Here is a 14577-nt window from a genome sequence, read left to right on the forward strand (position 1 = left end):
AGAATGGAAGCAACCTCTATCTCCCACAGTAGAAGCAATCAATTACATAAATTTTTAGCATACCATCTGTCTGACAGAATATTATTCAGGCATTCAAAACACATTTTTTTACTTCTTTTGGAAAAGCTCAAGATATAATATTAAAAGAAAATATTTAATTATGTGCTACAGTGAATATTTTATCATCAGAACACTAGAAAAAAAAAGGCAAGTGTTTAAAAGAAAAAAGTTTATCAGCCGTTTTGTACAAAAGGGCTGAATATTCCTGGCCTATAAATGTCTCCACTAGGTACAGAACAGGTGAAAAGAGGCCTTCCTTCCAGGCTCTGCCTTAATAACAAAGACTGGCAACCCAGGCAGGGCTAGAAGAGAACCCCTCTTAAATGGACACTGTCCCAACAATCTGCAACAGAATAGGCGCACATAATTTGTGGCTTAAGGATACAGACAAACTTGGTGTAGGACCAGCTGTGTCATGGCATCAACCACAAGTCTCACTAACTGCCACAGCCCCACCCTACGAGAATCTATGCTGCAATCAGAGAACACAAAACTAGGGTACTATGTGGCCCCTGCTCCAAAGCTTACAATATCTCAAAGGCACTGGCTCTCAGCCCTTTTGGGTTCAGGGTCCCTTGGAGAATTAGATGAACGCTTCAGCCAACATTCTATACACAATAGATGCTCCCCTATCAGAAAACTCCAGATTAAGAACTCACAGTGTTTTGCCCTGGCCGGTTTGGCACAGCAGTTAGAGCGTCAGCCTGCGGCCCAGAGAGACCTCGGTTCGGTTCCCATAAGGGCATGTACCTTGGTTGTGGTTTGTTCCCAGCCCTGGTTGGGTCGTGTGGGTGGCAGTCACTCGATGTGTCCCTTTCACATGGATGTTTCTCTCTCTCTCTCTCTCTCTTCCTCTTTCCCTCCCACTCTATCTGAACAAAAAATGAAAAAAATGTCCTCGGGTTAAGGATTAAAAAAAAAAAAACAAAAAAAAAAAACTCAGTGTTTTAACTCAAACACAAAGGAAACACACGACTACTAAATATTAAGTGTTCAGGCTTTAGGGGGTAGGTGAGGCTTGAGTCATCTTAGAGGATGATAAAATTTGGAAATAGAGGGCTGTGAGGAGTAATTAATGCTGCCATGAAAATCATCCTTGCCCTATCTGGTTTGTCTCATTGGTTGGAGTGTCAGCCCAAGAACCTAAGGGCTTCAGGTTAGATTCACAGTCAAGGGCACTTACCTAGATTGCAGGTTGGATTCCCGGCCCCAGTGAGGTCGTGAGGAGACAACCAACTAATGTCTCTCTTTCACATCAATGTTTTTCTTTCTCTTCCTCCCACCCTTCCTCTCATTCTATCTAAAAATCAATGGAAAAACAACAATGAGGTATCACCTCACACCTGTCAGAATGGCCGCCATCAAAAAACAAGTGTTGGCGAGGTGTGGAGAAAAGGGGATTCTGGTATACTGCTGGTGGGAATGCAGACTGGTGCAGCCACTATGGAAAACAATATGGTGTTACCTCAAAAAATTAAAAATTAGCCCTGGCCGGTTTGGCTCAGCGGTTGGAGCGTCGGCCTGCAGTACAGAAAAAATTAAAAATTAAACTGCCATTTGATCCAGTGATCCCACTTCTAGGAATATACCCTAAGAAGCCTGAAACACCAATCAGAAAGAATATATGTACCCCCATGTTCGTAGCAGCACTATTTATAATAGCTAAGATCTGGAAACAGCCCAAATGTCCATCAGTAGACAAATGAATAAAAAAGCTGTGGTACATATACACAATGGAGTACTATGCAGCTGTAAGAAAGAAAAATCTCTTATCCTTTGAGACGACATGGAAGGACCTGGAAAGTATTATCCTAAGTGAAACAAGCCAAACAGAGAAAGACAAGTATCATATGATCTCACTATTTGTGGAATATAATGAACATAAGAGTCTGAGGAACAGGGTAGTCCCAGAGACGTGGAAGTGGGGTACAGACTGACAATCCCCAGAAGAGGGGGTGGGGAGGTGAGATAAACCACAGAACTTACATGCATGTATGCATGAACAATGGACATGAACAACAAAGCTGGGAACAGGGTGGGGAGGGAGGGAGAGGGGGAATCAGTGGGGGGAAAAGGAAAAGCATCTGTAACAAAAATAAATTTTAAAAAATAACCATAAAAAAAATTAAAGAAAAGAAAAATCAATGGGAAAATATCCTCAGGTGAGGATTAACCAAAAAAAAAAAAATCATCCTCAAGCAATTTAACATGGGAAATATAATCCTATTTTAATTTTAAAAGTAGAAAACAGCGCTGGCCAGTTTGACTCAGCTGTTAGAGCATCGGCCCACGGACCAGAGAGTCCCGGTTTGGTTCCCTCGGTTGCAGTTTGTCCCTGGCCCTGGTTGGGGTCCTGTGGATGGCAACCACTCGATGTTTCGCTCTCACATCGATGCTTCTCTCTCTCTCTCTCTCTCTCTTCTTCCCTCTTTCCCTCCCGCTCTACCTGAACATAAATGCAAAAATGTCCTCAGGTGAGGATTAAAAAAAAAAAAAGTAGGAAACAAAACTGTACAACACGTATGTTTGTATATGTTACTGCAACAATCTATAATACCAAGAGATGAAACAAACTAAATGTCCATTAACATGGGACTAATCCAAGGAAATCACAGTACTACATGGCCATAAAAGAAAATAACGAGTCTGTCCAGTGTTGCTCAATGGATTGAGCGTCCTCCCATTGATTGAGAGGTCTCAGTTCGATTCCCAGTCAGGGCACATGCCCAGGTTGTGGGCTCCATTCCCAGCAGGGGGTGTACAGAAGGCAGCCGATAGATGTCTCTCTCTCAGATTGATGTTTCTCTCTCTCTAAAAAATCAATAAAAACATATTTAAAAAAGAGAAGAATGTGGCATCTAATGAAATATGGATATGGAACACTCTCCAGAATATACACTGTGATTAAAAATATGCTACAATTTGTGTGAAAGGGGGGGAAAGAGCACATGCACACAACCACACACAAACAGAATATGAAGTCATGGATGTTTGTGCTTGTAGTTATATACACTCTCTAGAGGCTACCCAGCTAATACATTGATTTCCTCTGGGGAGGGAACTGAACTGGGTAGCTGGTAGACACAATTAAGAAGGAAACTTATCACTGTTCTATCTTTTGTTCCTTTTGCATTTTAAACCATTTTAAAACTTTCAGTTATTCAAAAAATAAAAACCATATATCAATAGGTTAATTACACTTAAAAATTATAGGAAAATACTGAAAGTACAGCTAAAATGAGTAACCTCGGTAAGTTGTTTAACTTCTCTGTGCTTCACTTCCTATGTAAAAAATGGCGGTGATAGTCCAGACCTTCCAGGTCATATATGTAAAGCACTTTGGATAGTGCCTTGCCTGTAGTACTCAATAAATAAAGCTATAATTAAGAAAAAAATACAGCTAAAAGATAATGACTGTCATTAACTTGTGACATTACAATGGAATATGGTTTTCTTTTTTTTTTTAATGTTCACCAAAGGATTTTTTTTGGCATTTCTCTTCAGATAGAACGGGAGGGAGAGGGGGGAAGAGAGAGAGAAACATCGACGTGAGAGAAACACATCAACTGGTTGCCACCCACATGACCCCAACCGGGGCCAGGGACAAACTGCAACCGAGGTACGTGCCCTTAGCAGGAACCAAACCCTGGACTCTGGTCCTCGGGCCGACACTCTAACTGCTGAGCCAAACAGATCAGAGCTGAAATGAGGTTTTCTTAATATCTCAATAACAAAGACTTAATCACTTATAATCAAAAGAGAATAAGTTCCATGCCTTTTGTTTTGCTTTAAAGAAAAATCAAGAAGGTGCTTAAAGACTTAGGCAAAAAAGTTTGAAGCGGGCACTCTCCCCCAGGAGCAAACCTAGGCCTCACCCTCTTCTCGCCCCACAGGCATGCACCTTCTACACTCCAAGGAACCGTTCCCAGGAGGCTTGTAACCAGGGCTGCAATGGGCGGCAGCAGTTCATTCCAGGCAGACCCCCTGAACCTGTCCCCAAGGCTCCCTTTCATTCCCCAAGGCTCCCTTTCATGACTTCTTTGTAAGCCAAAGCAGACCTGCCTGGGCTCATTTCCCCCTGCTCTTCCTTGCATCATTGTCCCCATCCTTAATAAACGTCCTCTAAATTTTTTTTTTTTTTTTTAAGTTTGAAGCGATACTTCCTTGAGCACAGGAGTGACTCAATAAAATGGTCTCTTAGAGCCCTGGCCAGGTGGCTCAGTTGGTTGGACTGTCATCCTGTACACCAAAAGGTTGTGGGTTTGATTCCCAGTCAGGGCACGTAACTAGGTTGAGGGTTTGAACCCCAGTTGAGACACATACTAGAGGCAACTAATAGATGTTTCTCTCTCTCTAAAAATCAATTTAAAAAATCCTCTAGTGAGGATTTAAAAAAGGGAGGGGTCTCTTAGAAAGACTGCAGACTAGAATGGTAGAACAAGAGCGAAGTGAGGGTTGGGAGACCCAGAGGGAACCTAGTGCCCAGTCAGGGGCCACTGTGACAGCAGTGAGCAAACTGATAAGGGGCTGGATCTGAAACACCATTCAGAAGACATATAGAACTTCTTTTTTTTTTTAATCCTCACCTGAGGACATTTTTCCATTTTTTTGTTCAGATAACAGTGGGGGGGGGGGGGGAGAAACATCGACGTGAAAGGGACACATCGAGTGGCCGCCTCCCGCACGACCCAACCAGGGCCGGGGACAAACTGCAACCAGGGTACATGCCCCTAGCGGGAACCAAACCCGGGTCTCTCTGGACCGCAGGCCGATGCTCTAACCGCTGAGCCAAACTGGCCAGGGCTAGAACTTATTTTTTTAAATATGATTTTATTGATTTCAGAGAGAGAGAGGAAGGGAGATGGAAAGAAACATCCATGAGAGAGAAACACCCATCAGCTACCTCCTGCACGCCCCCTAATAAGGATCAAGCCCATAACCTTGGCATGTGCCCTGACAAGGAATCCAACCAGCAACCTCCTGGTGCATAGGATGACACTCAACCAATCGAGCAACACTGGTTGGGTGGAAGACATATAGAACTTTGTGAATTAGACTCAGATGCTTCTCAGGCTTGCAACACTGGAAAAATAGTGAAATCATGGCCCCAAATGAAGTGTCTGGAAAAGGGAGTCAACTTGAAAAGAGAAAGTGGGGTAGGCCTGGTTAGGGGCATGGGAACATACCCCAGAGCAACATGGGCAAGAATGACTACCTGGTTTATAGAAACTCTGCAGCTAGCAGGGCCCCACAATAAGCTGAGGAAGAAGGAAATCTAGCATTTGCCTAGGAGCATGTGAACATCTCTCTTATTCTGTGCAGCACAGGAACAATGGAGGAGGTGAAGGTGGAGGGGAGAAGGCAAGAAGAGAAAGAGGAGCCAAGAACTCTTTCATGGAGGGCCACTTGACATGTTCAAAGCACCATGCTGGAAAAGTGCAGAAGGGCCTGAATATGGGAATGGAACTGAGGAATGGGTGATGAAAGGCAAGCAGCATCCCCTTTAATCCCTCATCAAAATTATTCTCTGTGATCAGGTTTGTTTTCTTGATGACTAGCTCTCCAAAACAACAGGAAACCATAAAATGTAATGGATCTTGAACAACCACCTACAAACTCTATCACTGAAAATTATCCTCACCTTATCTTACAACAAGAGCCATGCAAAGGCTCATCTCACTGTTTAGGGGAGTTGGGGGAGGAGCCCATAATACTGATAAAACTCAGCCATTTCACAGGCAGCTAGCACATTAATAGTGTAGGTCAGTGGTTCTCAACCTTCCTAATGCCGCGACCCTTTAATACAGTTCCTCATCTTGTGGTGACCCCCAACCATAAAATTATTTTCGTTGCTACTTCATAACTGTAATTTTGCTACTGTTATGTCTTAGGCAACCCCTGTGAAAGGATCATTTGACCCCCCAAAGGGGTCACGACCCACAGCTTGAGAACCGCAGTTGTAGGTCCTCTCAGGAGAAAACTCTATTCCTACATTTTAAAGCTTGTATTTGGCAGGGAATTTTAATGTTTGATCCTCTTCTCATCAGAGCTAAGAACCAGGAACCAGAATTAAAGACTACTAGGATTCTGCCCGGTGAGCACTGTCTCATGGACTGAGAGGCCCAGGTTCAATTCCCAGTCAGGGCACATGCACAGGTTGTGGGCTCATCTCCCCAGTAGGGGGGGCGTGCAGGAGGCAACTGATCAGTGTTTCTCTCTCACATTGATGTTTCTATCTCTCTCTCTAATAAAAAATAAATAAATCAATAAAAACATTTAAAAAAATTTAAAAAAAGAGCCCTGGCCAGTTTGGCTCGGCGGTTAGAGTGTTGGCCTGCGAACCAGAGAGTCCAGGTTCGGTTCCCGCTAAGGGCACATACCTCGGTTGCAGTCTGTCCCCCGCCCCAGTTAGGGTCATGTGGGTGGCAACCACTCGATGTGTCTGTCTCACATCGATGTTTCTCCCCCCCCCATCCCACTCTATTTGAAGATAAAAGCAAAAATGTCCTTGAGTGAGGATAAAAAAAAGAGAAAGACACTAGGATTCTTCTTTGGCCTAACACAAGGATCTGAGGAGCCTCAATTTCTCTGACTCCAACCCCCTGGCAGTAGGTCTTCTTCAGGAACACAGTGTCTGCAGCTCATCCTGTGTGCTCTCAGACTGGAAGCTGAGACCCAGTTTTCTATATATTAACATGAAACACAATGCAACCATCTACATACTTAAGCCTGAGAGGCTTTCAAGAGAAGAACTGGTTATGAATGAATAAAAGTTTGTTTACAAATCCCAGTTAAGTGTCCTGCATTTACCACTTTCTACTGGGGAAAAGCATTTTATCTAAGGCAAAAAAGTAGTAGCCAGCAGGCAAAGTTGAAATTCTTCACAGATTTTTTTTTTCTTCACAGATTTTTAATGCGATAATACTGTTGTTAATTAATTACATGTAATTTACATTTAACTCTCTTCCAAATGCTTCTTTTAAAAACATATAACGTGTATACAGCAGAATGTGGACTGTGTGTTCAGAAAAATCTGGGTTTAAAACCAGGCTCTGTAATGCATGAGCCATACCCCATGGGCAGTCTCCTCGCCTATAAAATGAGGGTGTGCCCTCCCTGAAAGATCTATGCTCACCTCCAGGGTCTGGTACAGAATCCATATCTGACCGATGTTTTTATTACAGGCAAGCCTCACAACAGCCTAAAAGGTCCTAGTTTACAAATGAGGAACTAGAACATTAATGGACTCAAAAGTCACATGGTTCAGAGCAGACTGAAGCCTCATCCTACCATGACAGCTTCCTGTCCAAATAAGATAAATCTGGAGCCAGATCCATACATGTACAACTTATCCATAAATGAGTAATTTTCCAATTAACTAAGTGAAATATACTTTTGAGTATACTTATAAGAAAGAGATCAATTTTAAGGAAAAATTGGTGAAAAGGCTGGCTCCAATGAAAACTAGGATGACCTCATCCCCATATTAGTCATAAACCACAAGTCAAACAAGTGCTTTAAAAGCCTCAAACCAGCCAGCCAGTATGGCTCAGTGGATTGAGCACTGTCCCATGGACTGAGAGGTCCCAGTTCCATTCCCAGTCAGGGCATATGCCTGGGTTGCCAGCTTGATCCCCAGTAGGGGGCATGCAGGAGGCACCAACCAATGCTTCTCTCACATCGATGTTTCTCTTACTCCCTCTCTCCTTCCTACTCTATCTGAAGATAAATGCAAAAATGTCCTTGGGTGAGGATTAAAAAAAAAAATTAATGGAAGAATATCCTCGTGTAAGGATTTAAAAAAAAAAAGCCTCAAACCAATAGGAATATGGTGATAAAACTAAGACACTAATAGAAAATTGGGGGAAAGCAATCCAGATTTAAGGGTAACAACCTGCACCTCTGATGAACAAAGTAACTGCTATTTAATCAGCATGACTCTTGGGCACCAATGTTTCACTGAACAACTTCACATGAAGCTTCCTTCTGACCATCTGTAAAACCAAGATTAAGCCCTGGCCGGTTTGCCTCAGTGGTTAAAGCATCGGCCTGCGGTCCAGAGACCTGGGTTTGGTTCCCGCTAAGGGCGCGTACCTCAGTTGCAGTTTGTCCTCGGCCCTGGTTGGTCGTGCGGGTGGTAGCCACTCGATGTGTCCCTTTCATGTCGATGTTTCTCTCTCTCTCTCTCTCTTCCTCTCTCTCCCTCCCACTCTATCTGAACAAAAAATGGAAAAATGTCCTCGGGTGAGGATTAAAAAAAAAAACCGAGATTAAGCATCACAGGGGAAATAACAAGATGAGCTAATGCAATTAAGACCAAGACTAGGACACAGCTATAAAATAAGGAAGTACAAAGCTGAACTCATTTTTTAAAACTGTATAAATGAGAGCAGCGATTTTAAATTGATCCAAATGGCACCAGTCAGTAAAGTCTAAGAGCAAGTAGAGTACAGGGGTTGAAGAGCTTGGGCTCTTGATCTGAATGAATGTTCAAGTCTCAATTCTGTTCTTGGCTGTATAACCCTAGATTTATTACTCAATTTCTCTAAGCCTATCTTCTCATGTGTAAAATAAGATTAATAAACATCCCTAACCTCATGGAGGTACAGTGAAAATTAAATGAAGAGACTATTTGAAAAGCATTTACATAACCCTGGCACACAAGTGTTCAATTAAATGATTATTGTCATTACTAGAAAAATAAGAGGATTCTAATTCTCTACCCCACAAACAATATAAGAATTTAAGTAGCAGCAGAATACATGTCTCATCTTTCTTCTGGCATATTCTTGACTTCACCTCCTATCCTGTACTGAATCCAGTTTTTATAACCCTGACACATTCTTTATGTATCAGGGGTAAATAGCAGGACTCTCAAAAGATGATATAGGAAGTTTTTAGAGAAAGAAGAAACTGGTAACATTTTTATGAAAAATAATAACCAAGAACCTCAAGTTCATACCCTTTGAACTAGTAATTCCATTTCTAGGAATCACTGAGAAAATAAACAGAGACAAGATTTAGGTTAAAGGATACTTAACCTTGCCCTCGCTGGTTTTGCTCAGTGGTTAGAGCATCAGCCCGCGGACCAATGAGTCTTGGGTTCAATTCCGACCAAGGGCACGTACCTCGGTTACGATTCATTCCTGGCCCTGTTTGGGTCGTGCAGGAGGCAACCAGTCGATGTGTCTCTCTCACATTAATGTTTTTCTTTCTTTCTCGCTCTTTCTCTCTCTCCCTCCCTTCTACTCTACCTGATGATAAACAGAAAAATATCCTCGGGTGAGAATTTTTTTTAAAAAGGGATACTTAACCTAGCTATAGTCACAATGAAAAAATTAGACATACCCAAAATGTCCAAAACATGGTAAGATATTAAACAATTTCAGCATATCCATAGAAAGAAATAGTATACAGTCATTAAAAGTAAGTAATTCCAAGAGTAAAGGACACTAAAGAATATCCACAATGTAAGGTTAAGTTGGAAAAAATGCACAGAAAGTAAAAGAAAACATCCAAACAGTGCCTTTCTCTGAATAATAAAACTACCAGCATTTTTTTTCCTACTTTTCTAAATGTTATACTATTAGTATGTTTTTGTATGTTCTTTTTTTTTTTAATCATTACCTCTGCCAAATTTTATTAAATACAAGTTCAATAAAACTATAGCTGAGCCCCGTCAGTGTACCTCAGTGGTTGAGCACTGATCCATGCACCAAGAGGTTACCAGTTCGATTCCCAGTCAGGGCACATGCCTGGGTTTCCAGCTCAATTCCCAGTAGGGGGCGTGCAGGAGGCAGCCGATTGTTGTTTCTCTCACATCAATGTTTCTCTCTCTCCCCATCTTGTTTCCTCTCTCTAAGATTGATAAAAACATATTTGAAAAAAAAAAAGAAATGTGAAAGAGGGAGAATGGAGATGTTGTGGGTAAGCTGCAGGACTCAGAATGCAGTCTCTACAGTGGGAGATGGAGGACTCGCAGGCCAGCCAGAAGCATGCTCTTTTTAAGTGCTGCTCTTTTCAGAAGTGAAACCAGGGCAGGGCTGAGAAGAAATGGGACAACCCTAACATAAAATCTGAACCTGTGGTTTCTGCAGTCTGATACAGACCTGCACAATACTGAAGGACCTGCAGGCTCTCCTGGAAAAGGGGTATAGTGATTTCTCTTACCTGAGCACAACTGTTCAATCTTTGTCAAATTCAACTGTAGGGACTCATTGATCCATGCCAGCATGTCATGTCGACTTAGGTTATCACTGGTGACTGACGTTGAATATACGTTCACGGCCATTTTCTACAGCATGTGAAGAAAAGAGAAGGGTTTGCGTTTTTAAGCATGCAAGAGAGAACAAGCATTTCCTTCCAACAGAATCACACCAGACCTAAGAGAACTCTCAATTTTCAAGCCTCACTTTCTTCCAGCCATGAGTCTGGAATAAACATGACCTGAAATGAATTGCCCACAAGCTAGCCAGCCTAAAATTTAGGCCCCATTTTAACGTGATTGGTACAAAATTTTAAGCTACCAGGAACACCAAGTAAAGGGAAGGTTAAATGCTTTATGAAGGGAGGCTGATGCACAAACAAAACCATTCTGTTTAGGTAACATCAGTTCGCCTGACCAGTGTGGCTCAGCTGGTGAGCATCAACCCATATACCAAAAGGTCGCCAGTTCGATGCCTGGTCAGGGCACATGCCCAGGTTGTGGGGGGTATGCAAGAGGCAGCCAATCAATGTTCTTTCTCATCGATATTTCTATCTCTCTTTCCCTCTCCCTTCCTCTCTCTCTCTAATATCAATAAAGAAAAATAAAAAATAAAAATTAGAAAACATCAGTTCAAACTTATCCATTAACATATTAAAATGTTTACAGTAGTATTTTTCAGATGGTGGGCTTTTACTAATTCCTTTTTTTTTTATCCTCACCCGAGGCCAATTTTCCATTTTTTTGTTCAGATATAGAGTGGGAGGGAGAAAGAAAGAAACATCGACCTGAAAGGGACACATTGAGTGGCTGCCTCCCACATGACCCAGCCAGGGCCGGAGATAAACTGCAACCAAGATACGTGCCCTTAGCAGGAACTGAACCCGGGTCTCTCTGGACCACAGGCCAATGCTCAAACCGCTGAGAGAAACTGGCCAAAGCACTAATTCTTCTTTATAGTTTTCACTCTTTTCCAAATTTTCTTTAAGGATTATATCTACTTTTATAATCAAAAGTAAGCTTTTCAATAACCTAAGTACTACAAAGGTGGTGGCAAATGACCTTACAGCAAGGAGTCCTTGGTACTAATTCTCTGCTGAGCCACCTAGTCACAGAAGGGCATCTGAGAGCCTACTAGGCAACCAGAAGCTTCACAGACACTTGTCATTTAACTCTGACAACTTTCTCTGCAAGGTTCACTTGATTCTCATTTTATAGATGAGTTTCAATTATAGAAACCCTGAAAACTGGCAGCCAAGCCTGCCCAGACCCTTCATCCACATTCTTTCCCCTAGCTTAGAAAATGCTACCCTTCACCCTTCTGCCAGGCTTTTTTTTTTTTTTTTTAATCCTCACCCGAGGACACTTTTCGATATTTTGTTCAGATAGAGTGGGAGGGAGAGAGAGAAACATAGACGTGAAAGGGACACATCGAGTGGTCACCACCCACACGACCCAACCAGGACCGAGGACAAACTGCAACCAAGGTACATGCCCTTAGCGGGAACTGAACCCAGGTCTCTCCAGACCGCAGGCCGATGCTCTAACCACTGAGCCAAACTGGCCAGGGCAAGGCTTTGAAATTCAAAACAACAAACACACAGAAGAAACACAACTTAATATGCTATTAAATGTGGATGCCATCATCATCCTCATTCAATCTACAAATGTTTCCCAAGCACTGTTCTCAGGACCAGGAAACAGATAAGCAGTAGAGACAAGTGGCTTGTCAGCAGAGTGGAAGAGTTCACATTCCAGTAGTGGAAGTCTAAGACCAAATATGCAAACATGTTCATTTCATACCTACCACCAAGACAATGGTGGGAATGTTGGCAGGGAAAGCCTCTCTGAGTTGACGTTTGAGCTTAAGAATCAGAAGGAAGCAGTCACATGGAGATCTGGAAGAAGGGTGGCTATAGCCCAGTGAGCAAGAGGAAGAGCAGGGCAGAAGTGGGAAAAGAAGCGAAGAAGCCAAATCATGTCAGTACTCTGCAGGCCATGGTAAGAAGTTTGGATTTTAGTTTCTAACTGTTACAGGTTGTGAGGTAGAATCAAACTCTCATTCAAGTTTGAAAAAGATCATCCTGATAGAAAACAGACAGTGGGAAGGGAAGACTCATAAGGACAGGCTAATCCAGATCTCAATGAAACACTGGGACAATTACCATGAGGACATACAACTCTGAAACACTGGATTTCATAGTGACCTTGACACTTATAATATTCCTCATTTCATGAGACATCAATATTACCAATGGGGGAGGGACAGGAGGGACTCAAAGCAAATTTGGAACCACCATAAGACTGTATGCTGTCTTGTGATACCTCATTCCCTCCACCCAGTGACTAGTATGAGTTGATCTTCCCAACCCCATCTTCTGCACTAGGCTGCTGCAAGCCACATGACACAGCTACAGAATGTGAGGGCTGAAAGAGACAAAGATCTACCATTCAACCCCTTTTTATGAGCAAGGCGACCGAGGTCTAGAGAGGTAAATGACTTATCAGGTCTGTGCCCTCACACCTAACAAAGCACTTGGCAACGTGCCTTGCATATAGTGGGCTCTCAGTAAATACTACTAGTTTTCAGTTTGGCAGGACAGTGTCAAAAAGAAAAAAAAATGTTATCTATATAAACTTTCTTTCAAAAAGCAAACCATCAACACTTTAACAATCTTAAACTCAAATGATAAAACTGTATCACACAAGAAGCTAGCACAATTTAGCTCCTGATCCAATGGGAAATTAATCCCCACATTCCCATAGCACTTCATTCAAACCTCTATGATAGGCATTATCACCCTGGACTCTCATTATCTCTTATTTCTGAATCATTCCAGGACCAGATTTGGGGCAGAAGGCAATTTGCTCTATGCAAGGAGGACCTGAATTTGACCTTGAGGATGTCATTCATTAGCTGTATGACCATGGGCAAGTTACTTAACTTCAATGCACCTAGTTATGAGTTAATGACACCTATTTGAGAAGAATGAGGTGAGGTTTAAATGAGATAAGGTACATAAAATACCTGGCATGCTATCTAGCACAGAAAAGGGAGGGCAGTGAGGGTTCTTGTCTCACTCATCCTCCTAACTCCAGTGCCAAAAACAGAGACCTGCCACCACCATCTCTCATCTGGATCCACTGCCACAGCTTTCAAATTTGTCTCCATGTCTCAATCCATTTTTACAAAGCAGCCAGAGATAATTTTCTGAATCACAAATCAGATCAAGTGTCTCCCTGTTTAAAATCTCCAAACAGTGTAGCCAGTGTGGTTCAGTGGATTGAGCATCCTCCCATGGAGTGAGAGGTCCCAGTTTGATTCCCAGTCAGAGTACATGCCCGGGTTGTGGGCTCAATCTCCAGTGGGGGGCATGCAAGAGGTAGCTGACTGATGTTGCTCTCTCATATCAATGTTTTTATCTCTCTCTCTCCCTTCCTCTGGGAAAAAAAAAAATCAATAAAAAAAGTAAAATCCCTGAATGAACAAATATATGACATGCATACTGTGTGCAAAGTGCTATTATCAGGTACCAAGGGACACATCCAAACAAAATATATGGTCCCAAACTAAGCATTTGTAATCTATTTTGGTGGCATTCATATATACAATCAGGTATTGTGTGTGTCATGCTACCATAAAATGTAAGCAGCTGGTTAAGCCATGTGTCTCCTGACCACACCCCAGCTCTGAAAACGTTAATGGCCTTTCATCATCATATAATTTTAAACTCTTTCATTAGCAGTACATTAATACCTGGTCCTATGTGCTCCACAAACTCTGCAACTACCAGATACATGGGGTTAGGCACCCTGTGGATGTGCAATAAACATTAACTGACTTAGCCAATAAATCGGTTTTCCAGGCAGTCAGAACAGAGCCCAATTCTCAGAGCTACAGCTCATCCTCCCTCCATAAGAATTCCACTGGAAGACCTCAATGGAAGACCCAATGATCACCCTGCACATCTCACCCTTAAATGACTCCTGAATCAAGTTTCGATTGCATTGAAAAAGCTTCTCTTGCCCAGCCAGTGTGGTCCACATGGTGGGTTCGATTCCTGGTCAGGGCACATGCCCACGTTGCAGGCTAGATCCCTGGCATGGAGTGTGAGGGAGGCAGTCCATCAATGTTTCTCTCTCATTGATGTTTCCCTCTCTCTCTTCCTCTCTCTCTAAAGTCAATAAAAATATTTTTTTAAAAAAAAAGAGCCCTGGCCGGTTTGGCTCAGCGGTTAGAGCGTCGGCTTGCGGTCCTGAGAGACCCGGGTTCGGTTCCCGCTAAGGGCGCGTACCTCGGTTGCAGTTTGTCC

The 14577-nt window shown here is 42.5% G+C and overlaps 1 protein-coding gene across 3 annotated transcripts in view; it reads right to left on the reverse strand.

Moving 5' to 3' along the window:
• The window catches only part of MAPRE1 (microtubule associated protein RP/EB family member 1), a 34452-nt gene that overhangs the window by 18040 nt on the left and 1835 nt on the right, over positions 1-14577 (reverse strand). For all 3 annotated transcript variants that reach the window (XM_036244662.1, XM_036244663.1, XM_036244661.1), the window contains exon 2: positions 10231-10354. In XM_036244662.1, the coding sequence (XP_036100555.1) occupies positions 10231-10351 (121 nt within the window). In that variant the 5' untranslated portion in view covers positions 10352-10354. The remainder of the gene's footprint in view (positions 1-10230; positions 10355-14577) is intronic.

This window comes from Molossus molossus, unplaced genomic scaffold (assembly GCF_014108415.1).
Source record: "Molossus molossus isolate mMolMol1 unplaced genomic scaffold, mMolMol1.p scaffold_m16_p_6, whole genome shotgun sequence".
NCBI classification, from domain to species: Eukaryota; Metazoa; Chordata; class Mammalia; order Chiroptera; family Molossidae; genus Molossus; species Molossus molossus.